The sequence below is a fragment of the Glycine max genome, chromosome 14 (genome assembly GCF_000004515.6).
Source record: "Glycine max cultivar Williams 82 chromosome 14, Glycine_max_v4.0, whole genome shotgun sequence".
NCBI lineage: Eukaryota > Viridiplantae > Streptophyta > Magnoliopsida > Fabales > Fabaceae > Glycine > Glycine max.
The window spans coordinates 5,722,644-5,735,753 of NC_038250.2; the positions used below are offsets into that span (position 1 = coordinate 5,722,644).

At 29.8% G+C, this 13,110-nt stretch overlaps 1 protein-coding gene across 1 annotated transcript; it reads right to left on the reverse strand.

Moving 5' to 3' along the window:
• Positions 1–1,760: 1,760 nt before the first annotated feature.
• Positions 1,761–6,423, reverse strand: LOC100793971 (U-box domain-containing protein 4). The gene is made up of 2 exons (XM_003545215.4): positions 5,783–6,423; positions 1,761–3,085 (listed from the first exon to the last, which is right to left on the reverse strand). Exons 1-2 carry the CDS (start codon positions 6,037–6,039, stop codon positions 2,227–2,229), a joined length of 1,116 nt encoding a protein of 371 aa, XP_003545263.1. The 5' UTR covers positions 6,040–6,423; the 3' UTR covers positions 1,761–2,226.
• Positions 6,424–13,110: the final 6,687 nt, after the last annotated feature.

Here is a 13,110-nt window from a genome sequence, read left to right on the forward strand (position 1 = left end):
TATTGTTGGAGTGCACGAGTGTCAAATAATGGTTACGCTTATTATTCTTCGTTTCTCTTCAAAATGCCACCCCTCATTCATGATGAGAATTCAGTTATTGCCTTATTGGATAGTTCTAGATTGAACTAAATATTAAATATTTGTAAATTGTCCCACTATAGGCGGTGCAGAAACTCTATAAATATGTAAAGAGTACCACATTGTCTTATGCTAGTGAAAGCAATACAATTGTATTACTATTGTTCAAAAACTCCTCTGCTACTCCTCTGTATCTATATTCCACTAACAATTTGCTACACGGTCATTATACTGTTTCTCTTCATAAATCATTTACTACCTTTTCTAACTAAACCCACGTCTAACATCTTTCTATTCCCTTAAAATACTAACGGATTCTATGAAAGAAAAACTCAATTTCTATAGTAAGCACTATAACGAAATATGTAGCGTTCAGTCTACGTGGTTTCTCTTCGATAATTAGTGCATCACCAATGCTAAGGCTCTTGAATGGATTCTTCGCTTATTTTTGCGGATCCTATAATATCATATTAAATTAAAGAATTCTAACAAAATTTCACTTCAATAAAGTTTTTAATAGAATTCATAATTTACTTTTGTGTGAGGGAAAAACATTTTTCTATTATGATATTATAGGAATCCCTACCCTCACCTCCATCGGTTAGGAATCCCACCCTTGGCGAAGACATATTTGGTGCTCATCAACCTAAATATGTCTTTTTTTCTTAAAAAAAAAATTTATTTTTATTGGTTGTGTTCATTTCCTCCCCTCTTTCTTTTGATTTTTTTTTCTTTCATGATACAGTTAAAACTCTATAAATTAATAATGTCAGGATCGAAGAAATTTATTAATTTAGAGAGTTATTAATTTATTGATAAATTAATAATTATTAATTTAAATACATATTAAACAAAAAAGCAAATTAGTCTATACCTCTTAGAATTACGTTCCAGCGAACCTTGGGACTCAAGGTAAATTAGTAACTATTGTGTTCATATGCATTGAAAATCAATAATGACTTTTGAAGTACAGTAAATGTAAATAAGAGAAATGTATTCAATGTATTCTTAAGCAAGTTTGGCACATAAATGTGTTAGAGTATTCAAACCATATCTTACAAGACTTCAACTTTAAAGGAAAACAGACAACTAATCATATTTTAACAGAGTGTAATATATTTTTTTAGTTTCTATGAATTATTAATTTATGATTTTCTTGGGATCGAAAATTATAAAGGGATCACACGAAAAATTATTATCTTATTATTTTATCGAGTTTTTCAATTTTTTATATTGACCCAAGTCAGGACCAAACAAATTTATTATTTAAAAAATTTATTAATTTACTGAGTATTAATTTAAAGAGTTTCTATTGGAATTGCTATCCAGGTGTCTATGCAAGGTAGAGAGATATTTTTTTTTTTGAAAAACAATACAAAATACGGATCTTGATAATTTTTATGAAAGAATCATTTTTTTACGTGAAGATCTCACTATCAACTCTAATAATAAATCTTAAAGAAAATCTTGAAGTTAAAATCTCATTTCAAAAATTACTATTAAAAATTACCTAAGCAATCGCAATAATGTTATATCATTTGTATGTTGATATGTGTAATGATTGAATTGTTATCCATCGTCAAAAAATTTAAGCCTTTCCAAAAATTATTGTAAATGATTCGATTGAATAGTCAAACACCCAAACCTCACTCCATCAACATCAACATTAAATTTGTTTCAAAAAAGGTACCGCATTATTTGTCACGAAAATAGAAAATTCTTGCACAGATAATTAAAAAGTAGCATTGAAGAGTCCTCTGATGTCTACAATACCAAACTTAATAAAGAAAAGAGTCCTATCAGGATCTACCATGTAGAAGTTCTTTCTTACTACGCAATTGCACAGAGGAGGAAGAAGATTTGATAAGATGCTTAACTACTTCTGCAAATTATTTTATACAACAGTTCCTTTACAAATCAACTAGAAAAACCATGCTCTTATCATCACACAACATCATTTTTATTGACAATTACCAGTCACTCGATACCTTCACGATGGCCTGGACTGGCATTTTTTTACTGTTATTTTCTTTTTCAGTTTTCTTTTCTCTTTATATGTTACAGAAAATTTATGTTGCTAGTTCCAACTGGAAAGAAAAAGAGTAGAGAGAAAAAGGGTGAAAAGATACAAATTAAGAAGAGCCCCAACTAATATTTTGAAGAAACTTCAGAAGCACAACTTGCAATAGGCATTTCACTAGGGGTACATACAAGAGCCCTTTGCTGTAAATGTCTCAAACTCTGCTCCATGCTGACTTGGACCATCTCAGCTAGCATCTTCTTTGCTTTACCAGATTGATCATCCCCATCAATCTGTGATATGATGTCACACACTATGTTCTCAAGAGTGTCAGGTTCAGCTTCAGGTCTTGAATATGGAGACTCTCTTAGTAACTGCAAAAGGGTACGTGCCTTTGGCTGAGACTTGGGGGTTCCTTGAACTGTAAGCTCAAGAAGTCCCGGAATAACACCTTCTCTAAGAATTGGTTCCCTATATTTACATCTATCACTTTGGCACATTGTCAGCAGTGCTCCAACAGCATGTTCCCTACTTTGGGGAGTACCATTTTCAAGAACTTCCACAACTGCAAGAACTCCACCTTCTTCAGATGTTAAGGAAGTTCTCCCCTCCTCATAACCTACCAAGGATTCTATCAAAGCAGAACATTTTTCAGCTATTTTTGAGGATTTTCTACAGGTTTTGAGAAGGCTAACAATTAAAGGCATTGCATTTGTTTGGAGAATGATGCTGAGGTTTTCAGGTTGTGTTGTTGATAAATTGGACAGAGCCGTCACAGCATCAACTTTAGCTTGAGGGCTTCCATCTCTTAGAATATTCACAAGAAGAGGAATGGTGCCACAAGCACTAATGATTGGCTTGTTGGTTGGAGAGGCAGATAGAGTGAGCAAAGATGCAGTTGCATACTCCTGCATATTTGGATTTTGTGACTTGAGGAAACTAATTATTGGCTCTAATGCACCAGCTTCCACAATGCTAATTTTATTCCTGCTTGATAACAACAAGAATGAATTACGTTCAAGCCATAGAAATTACATAGCAGAAAGTTAAACATCATTGAATATGAACCATTTGATAAAGGAAGACTAAGTGACTGGTACTTGTTATAAAGAGAACAGGATACAAAATATATCAGGCAGGCCAATATTTAATGCATGCTTAACTGCCAGAAAGACCGAGAAAAACAATCATAATCCTGAATTGATTCTTTTTCATTAGATTACATTTTCTAATAAAAGACACTATCTGGTGATCTTCAATCCTAAGCTGACATACTCAAACAGGCCCCAGATGCAAGATTAATGCCAAGCTACAAAGGGGAAACAATTCCCAGACCAGATATTTAAACCAGATTAACATTAGATCCCCTGATTTACACACTAATGATGATGGCTAGAGTATGTTATAATTTGTGTGTGTGTACAATGAGGATAATGATGTTTAAAGCTAAGACTGAACCATTAGGCCGAATTAGTGGGTTTGTGATAAATTTATTTCTTCCTGAAGTCGAATATAGCAGAAATTTTCTATGATTATAGCTCATTTATGGACCCGACAATCTATCAGTTATTAGATAAAATATAACACTCAAAATATGCTACCCACCCCAGGGACCCAAAAAAGAGAGAGAAGGGAAATTTGAATGTAGAAGACATATTAAAGTGTGGTCTTCTCTTCTCAAAAGCATTTAATATAAAAGGTAATTAGGAATCAAAACACAACCAAAAACTAGAAATTTTTATGCTTTTTCACTACATGGAAAATCGAGAAGTGGAAATTTTAAATTGAAAATCACTTCAAAGTTAATGATAGAACAAAAATGGTAGGGAAGAAAAAAAATAAAGGTGGAGCTTAAATGATTTTTACACCCGCCATAAAATGTTGGCCACTCGTACATCTTGAAAGTGAGACATGAAAATGATTTCACTAGGCAATAATAAGTAAAATCAAAACATTTTATTTTATCTTTTTATATCCATTTTTTCATCTTTATTTTCCATTCCACCTACAACCACAAGCATAGCCTTAATGCGAAGAGTACGAAAGTTGAAAAAAAGCCATTCGGTGATTGAATACCGCATTGAATGAAGGGACATAAACCATCTCCAACAATAAATATTAAAACAAGATGACACAATTTACTTATATATAATCAAGCGTAAAAGGAAAGTTAAATAGGAAAACAATAGCCAGAATTCTTCCATTTATTGGTTTTAAGTGTTTAGGTTGATAGTTAGCTAGTTTTTCAATTTTTAGTTAATATGTTTCTTTCTATAATTATAAAAAATGTTTTTACTTTATCATTTAATAATTTTATAGAAAATTTGTTTTAAAACTAAGAAATAATAAACCACATCTAAATTATGGCTCATTTTTTTGAAGTCTGTTTACTATTTCCCGTTGACAAATTTATACTGATTTAAAACCAGGGCACTTCTTGCAGGCTCCACCTTTTATCTAGCTAATAGTATTTCGCCAACAAATGATATCAGGTTAACTTCATTTAAAGAAGACAAGCCTAAAACGTTAAAACGGTAAAGAGCCACCATATGTACCAAACAAAAACCACCCTCCAATTGGATAAGATTCTACTGTTAAAGCATCCAATTATTTCTTGTTAACCTGTTTATGCACGCATTGTATCTATAAGAAACCATGATATAAATCGATATCCAATCATTACATGTGGCACAGTATAAAAAAGTGAAAAACATTAAAATTGAAAAATATGACATGCAAATAGTCAATCTTCGCCAGGAATTTTCTCTTTTCTTCTTCGGAATTTTTCATCAATTCAACCAACCAACTTTTGCATTCCACTTCTAAACCATGAAAAATTGTTTTTTTTATTCTTTCTTTCTGACCTACCTAAATGGGAATACCAATCGTGAAAAATTCATTCAACCCCATCTTTCTTCCCTAAATCCTAAAAAATATATGGTATATCTTACTATGACTAAAAAAATTCCGCCTAAATTTTTTTGTTTTCTTATAAATGGGATGTAAATAGAAAAATGAAAGACTAAAAATGTGTTTCAATAAACAACTTAATCAATCAATTATTTAATAACATTTTACTATCAAGGTTTATATCATAAATTTAATTTCAGAACTTATTGAATAATCTAAATCTAGTTTGTTTTAATAAGTTAAACCAAAAAAATTAAGAAAAACTTATGAAATGAACTATTTTTTCAAACTTTCATAATCTCTTCTAAATATCTAGGAATAAAATAGTCCTCATTGGTGTACCATGTATTTGTTTGTTCTCCAAATTGAAAATATTTATGGCATACCTCTTATTCTATTCCCAAGTTGACAATTCCGTGAATCCCATATGTTTCACACCATCCACACAGATTGAGTAATTGCAAGAAAAATAATATAATAAAGAAACCAAAATTATTCGCACAAACTCAGAGGAGGATTCCTCGGAGGAATATCTCAGGACTCTGATACCGTAAATAGTATTCACGGAGTCACAAATTATTATAACAAACACTCTTCACCAAATTAAATAAAATAGTACAGCAACAATTACTATTACGGTATAACCATTTAATATTTATATATTCTGAGACAAAATAAATATTTTTTTCTTTTTGGTTCCAAAATTACAATTTGAGAAAAAGGTGTTGATTCCAGTAATTAAGATTAAGATGGAAGAATAGAAGAGGTACGTACGTTTCGTCTTGTACGGCGAGGTTAAGCAGAGCGAGAAGCGCAGGTTCGTGGAACTCGGGCGAGTCGACTCGGAGCATGGACACGAGTGGCGCCACGGCTTGCCGGAGCTGGCGGCGGCACCGCTGCGAGGTCTTGGTGAGGCGCCGGATGTCCCTCGCCGCTTGGACCCTCAAAACGGGGTCGTTCAGCTGCAGAAGCTCCAACGCCCGCCGTACGGCCACCGCCGTTGCCTCCGCCTCCGGTGGAAAACCGTCCATAAGTTAATTAATCACACAAACAGAGAGAGAGAGAGAAATTGGTTTAAGCAAGCAACAGTAGTTATAACTCACAACACAGTGTTTATATATAGAGATATTTAGAGAGAGAAAGAGAAAGGGTAGTTGTTGGTTGAGACAGTTTCTTTCGTTCGTTTCAATTGCCGAACTTTAAACTAACATTTTCTGATTCAAAATTCCCTGCCAAACCAGTCAAACACTCTTAGTTAGCGTTCAAGTAAGATTTGACAATAAAAGCTTATAGACAGTTTAGTGCGATAATAAGTTACATGTGTTGATTTGGATTTACTTTTTGATTTTATGTACGTTAATATATTCTTTTATTGTTGGTTAGAAATAATAAAATTATGAATTAAAATTTATTGCATAAAAATTGAAACTCACTTATGATATGCAGGTTTCAATATGTTTTTTTAGTCTTTCAAAGTTTGTGCTTTTTAGTCTTTCAAATTAAAAGTTATATTTTTTAGTATCTTAAATTCACTAAATGTTTCCTTTAATCCCTCTTGTGGTAAAAGAAAAACTATTACAAATCATGCATTTAAATCGTAAAAAATCAAGAAAAACTAAAAATATATTTCACGAGTTTGATGGATTAACAAAATGTAAATTTTAAGTTAGAGAACTAGAAAAAAAAAAAAACCCTCCAATTTTGAGAGATTAAAAACATAATTTAACTAGTGAATAACCAAAAGTAGGTATAATTGTCATTTTGGCCCTTATTGTTGAAATAACTTTCTCTTTTAACACGTCTAGATTAAAACATGTCATTTTAATCTGTGTTGCAATTTTTTAACCTTCTGGTTTTCGTTGTTGATTCTCATACAAAAGTGAAACATGAGGTGCAAAACTATCAAAAATGAAGTTTTTTGAATTTCCTTCTAGACCCTTCTCCTAATAAATGAGGTCGACGTCCACCACGGTTATTGTAGAGTCACGCTCAAGGACTTTCATCAACGAGTCGAGAGCCTTGTTGGCATTGCGACAGACCCTGCGGTGATCGTGCTTGAAACACTTCCCCCACCAAAATAACACCATCATCACCTTCTGTAACGATTGCAATACCTCCCACCATGAACAACACACTAGTTATACAATGAGGAGGTTTTGTTCGTCCAAGAAGGTCGCAATCTTAATTATTTGAAAAACATTATATCATGTATCACTTTAAGGGATATTGTTCTAAATGTTTAAAAGAAAAATAGGAGAGCTTTGTGCTATATCTCTAAAAATCGTATGATGTGGGTTGGTGTAATTTACTAAAAAAAAATGACTGAATAAAGAAAAATTAATTTTTTTCTCTACATAGCTTATACAATAAATTTAATATATAATTAATAAAAATACATAACTGTGTTGAATATAAAAATATTGATTAGATGGATAAAGTATTTTTATATATATTTTAAGGCGTACGAAATTGTTTGTATACAAATTCAAATAAATTTAACAAAAAAAAAAATTGAAAGTGATTATGATCCCATTAAGTCACGCTCTCCTTTTGCTTTATTAGCCGTTGTATTACACATGACAATTATATTCACTTTTCAAAATGATAGTATAAAATACTCTTGTATTTTGAATATATTCTAATTAAATTAAATTCATTCTTCAAATGGATGTATGTATAAAAAACGTTTAAGCAAAAATTGCTTTTGTTCAATAACGTGCAAAACACTTTAAGCTTTTACCAAAAATATATTCTTAAATTTCTGCTTTAACACCTGTCGTTCTTCTTTAGTTTAAAAAAAGGAAGCTTATCGTTTCAGATCGTCTGGTGTATTACCAGTAAGAATTAAATTTAATAGATTTTGTAAGTTATTTTATCTTATTAGTTAATACCATTAATAATTATTAGTCATTGAAATAAAGAACATTCTTTTCTCCTAAACTTGTATTTATTTGAGTCTTAAAAGAAAAGTTAGGCATGTTAGGTCAGGTATTGTATTTCACGTTGATGACTCAACACTAATAGCAACAAATAACGATGATTCGCATAATTAATCGTCGCACATGTTAATGAACGGTGCCACTGTTCAAAGCGAGTTATTACTGGTATATATAGTTATATATATGCATAAGAATGTATAGTCGTTTTCAACGTAATATTGGTGAAAGTAGAATTGAGCTCTAAAATAAAGTTTTTAGGCTTAAATTTTGTAAATAGAAAAAATCTAGTTAAAATGGAAGACTTTAATAAAAGTAACAAGTTAAGTTCGTTTAGTAATACGTTTGATTTGCCGTTAAAATTATTACAAGATTCAATACAGATTCATTGAATAAAAATAAAAGTCAAAATCTTGGTTTGACAAAAGTATTTTTACCTTAAAAGTAATTTTTCACTAGATTTTAAAAAATGCATAATATGAATACGTCCTAATAATAATGTGTTGAAGTCGTTAGTTTCGGTAGAAACTGTAGGAGTTGTTGTTTCTTTATTGTATTTTGTCGTTGCATGTTTGGCACCGTGATGGTAATGCATATAGTCTACATTAGCTAATTTGTTAGACCTTTTGAGTCCAACTTTCAGTTTTTGAAATTTTTTTAATGGCCAATATACCCCCCACATGTGTGAACTTGAATGTCGTATTTTTAGGCCGTTAAGGTCATAAAATGTGGGTGAAATTAAGAAATGTTTCTATTGATGTGAGTGTTGGATTAGAATTGCTAGGTAGACGATTTAATTGCCAGTTAGGTACAATTGACTATAGCTTCAGCTATAATTACATCTAAGTGTTAGTCATTGCAATAATTTTCTCTTTGATTCAGTTAGATGCTGTTAATTTTACTCCACAATTATGTACTATTTGGAATTTGTGGATGATTAGTTGTAGCTGTAAAAATAAATGGCAAAGATTAATTTTTATGGTTCGGTTAATGTAGTTTTCTTTTTACTCATTCCGTTGTTAATTATAAAATATTTTTAACTAATTCATATTTCTTAAAAAATAATTAATTTAGTTAATCATATTAAATATATTAATTATTATATTATCATTCTAAAATTATCTTTTTCTTATCTATTTATTTAATTATTTTTTATTAATATTTAAAGAAAATAATTAAATAAAAATATGTAGAAAAAAATAATTAATATATCTAAAAATTAAAAAATAATTTTATAAAAATGAACAAACAAAATTTTGAAAAAAGTCATATATCTAGAAACGAAAGAAGTATAAAGCTAATTGATATCTGCTAAATTTCAATTATCATGTGATCATTTATCGATAAGTTAATTAACACAAACTGAAATAGACTTGTTGAAATAAGTTACTGTAATTGGTATTCCACTGGGATAAATAAAAAATGCATATCCTTACTCATCACTTTGTTTTTATGGCTTTATTCTCATTAAAAGTGAACGGTAATTTTTAATATGAAAAAAAACTCTAATGAAATAGATAACATTTCCCCCTACCTACTACGTAATATTAGCGTATTACAACTTTATATTATTCCACTTCATGCCCGTGTAAGTGCATTATCTCAAAGTAACTTCCAATAAGCTATGCCAAAAAAAGCTCTTTTGCTTTGAACTTTATTTTTATATCTCCTTTATCTTTCTTTTTTCCTTTGTAAAAAAAGAGTTAAGGTTGCTTTTAGACTCATAGGTATCACAAAATTAATCAAAACATACAATGTTTTGTGACCATTTCTTTTTGCAAGAGCATGAGAAATGAAAATTGTAAGAAATGAGATCTCTGCAGAATCAATCAACAACTTTCGAATGGGGTTGTTGCCAAATCTGACACTGTCAAGACTCTTCCCCATAAGCCCCACTGTCATATATGCATCGTCTTAAATTATTTAACTAATAACTACCTTCTAATTAACTCAATTTTGAATTGAAGCATCTATGAATTAATTAATGGTGTGATGACTATAGCCTTTTGTTGCATAGTTCAATAGGGAAATCACCAATTATCATCTAAAAAAATGTGCTTAAAAGTTACGGATGAGCTACCTGGTTGGAGGAGAATATATAAAATTAAAACTGTTTGTTGGAATTTTGTTTTAGATGTGGAATCGTTTGTTGGCACATTACTGTGTACTTTTGCCACATGACATATATTTGTTCGTAAAGTACAAGTATTTTTTTTAAGCTTTCGTAGAGTACACGTTTTGTATGCATAATTTAAACAAGATAAATAGTTGCAGTATTAATGGTAGCTATTGTACGGGGAAGAAAAAGGCAAATTAAGGGGGTAGTTTATAAAATTAACTCATGTAATAATATATAAATAAATTCCTTCCTTGAGCTTTAAGTGATTTTTCTAAAGAGTCTTTCACTTTTTCTTTCGAGCATATTCTCTTTTTCTAATACGTGTCCTTAGCTCTTGGGTTATGTAAAAAATTATACTGATAATATACAAAAATGAAACTATTAATATTAGGTTTAATTTTTAATTTAAAAAATTCAAAAAATATATTTTTATATATTAATTGAAATAAAATATTTAAAATTTACTTGAATAAACTTCTTTTATAAGTACTTAAAAAATAACAAAGAAGAAAATAAAAGAAATTATGTTTCTTCTATAAATTAAAATCAACTTATCACCTCTTTTTTTGAAAATGTTAGATGAGATAGTTTTTATAAAAATTAAAATACATAAGTTTGTTTTAACTTATAAAAAAAAGTTCTCTGTATTTTATCATCCTATTTTTTTCTATATTTTTTTGGTGTATCTATAAAAAGGTTTATCCAAACATATATTTCTATATAATTAAAAGAAAATGATCAGGCTAAAGACGAAGAAAATGATCAAGGTTTATCCAAACATATATTTCTGTATTTTGTTTTTCATTTTTTTCTTTTTGTTGTATCAATACCAATTTTTCATTCCTATAAAAAATGTGAAATAGGCTGGGGGCCCAGTTTTGAGCCTCAAACTTCAAGCCCCACATCGCCATTTATACCCGGAATTGACTGACACCTCCGTTCATACAAAGAAGCACTATTATTTTTGTAATGCGAAACGTTTTCCAAATCAAACAAATTTCAACACATAAATCCAAAATAAGAAAACCCAGGACGGACCCTTGCTTGGGATTGCAAGCTCCACGTAATTTGTGATTTTTATATTTAAATTGAATTTGGTTTAGTTAATTTTCCCCCCTACAATTATAACATTTTCAACACATATCTACGGCTAAATGCAAGGAAAATATAGGTTATAGGACATTTCATAATAAAAATAAGTCCCAAGAAAAAAATTGACCCTTCCGAGTCCTAATTAATCTCCTACCTCCTCAAGTGAAGAACAGAAATTCCTAATCTTTATAAGCCTTTTAACCTGGTGCAGATTTAACTAAACAGGTTCATTGGAATTCCTTTCTTTTTTTTGGTAAAAAATATATTAAAAAAATTAAACAGGTTCATCATCAGCCTAAGGGGAAGTCACACAGTGTGGTAACATTTTATCTTATGTCTGTGTGTTTATTCTTTTTTTTTTTTTTGGTTACATGTGTGTGTTTATTCATTCTAATAAAATTTATTGAAAACTAGCAAGAATTTCGTATATTTTGCAAATATTATTTAAATAATGGTTTGAAAAATATATAACTGTGTTTATATTGATTAAAAAATTAGTAATTAAAGTGAGTACACGAGGAAAAAGTGCAAACACAAAAGTTACCTATTTAAAAAAATTATAAAAGAGTAGATATGTGAAAAAATTAAATATTTATTCACATAGTTGATAGTTGAGCTAATTTTGAAAAGTAGTCATGATCTACGACATATCCCGTTTGTATGTATGGTTCTAGGATTATTCAAGAGTACTATATTTTCTAAATAAAACGCCAAAAGATGTGGAATTTTTGTTCAAGCAACCTTACACAAGGCAATTAATTACTCTTTGCCAAGTGGCAGCGTTCTACTTTGCACGTTGATAAGTGCTCTACGTTACTCGTGAGGAATGATATCAACATCTATATATGTATATTGCAAACACTAATTTGATTGATTCTTTGTACTTTTCTTTATTTCTCTTGTATTTTTATTTTTATTTCTTTCTCTCTGGAGATATTAAATTACACGGAGGGTCCATATTCATAAGCCAAAAAATATCAGCCCCCATTGGCGATTGTGTGATTGCTTATATCGACAAATAAATATTGGATCAATACCCTTCCATTGTTTCACGTTCGTGTGACCACATTTTTTTTAAAGCGGTCCCCTTAATCATGCATAGAACAAAATAGGAATAGGGTCATTTTTCCTTAAGTTTGAAGTTTGAACCCATATCCTAGCCTAAGGAGTCAATTTTATAAGAGATGTAAACATATGCATCACTATATATAGCCATCAAAACCCAGCTAAATTGGCTTGTGCAATGATCATTTTAAGTATGAATTTATGGATTGACAAGTCATAGTTCATGTGGTTCTTTTCTTTTCTTTTTTGGCAACACATAATTCATGTGGTTCAGCTCATCCCGAAAGTTGCAGTGATACGCGAGACATATTTATTTTTACATGTAGACTTGTTTGGATACAAGTCAAAAGTTTTTTTAATATTTTATCTTTTTTATTTCTGTATTATAAATTAGAGTCTTTATTTTTTAATAAAAATATTTTTAGGAATTATTTTTTTATTAATTATATTGTATGTCTTGCCTTATATTTTGTACATAGTTATATTTTATTTCTTTTAAATATTATTATTTAAATTTAATTTCAATTTCAATTTAATTTAAGTTCCAAATGTGAATGCTTAAGGTTAAGTGTTTTTTTTAAGATCCTAAGGTTAAGTTGATTTAGATATTTCGTAACTTTTTTGGTGAATATTAACGGCAAGTTCTTTATTCCAGTAGTTTTTTTTATTATTATTCTAGAGAAAAATAGGTATTTCCTGCCTAATTATTCTTTCATGTTTTTTTTAAATATAAAATATAATAGAAGTTAATGAATAATTTGTGAAAATAATTATAGGAATAAAATAATAACTTATAAATATAATTATAAGGAAAAAATAAATATAAAAATGTGTAAACTAAAATATCCAATTTCCTTTACAATATAGTTATAGATTAGGATGGACCATAC

Excerpts from the sequence above, each read along its gene's own strand:
- LOC100793971 (XM_003545215.4), bottom strand. The coding sequence starts at position 6,039 with ATGGACGGTTTTCCACCGGAGGCGGAGGCAACGGCGGTGGCCGTACGG. Across the intron at positions 3,086-5,782 it reads CTCGCCGTACAAGACGAAAC|GAATAAAATTAGCATTGTGG; the intron begins GTACGTACCTCT and ends GTTATCAAGCAG.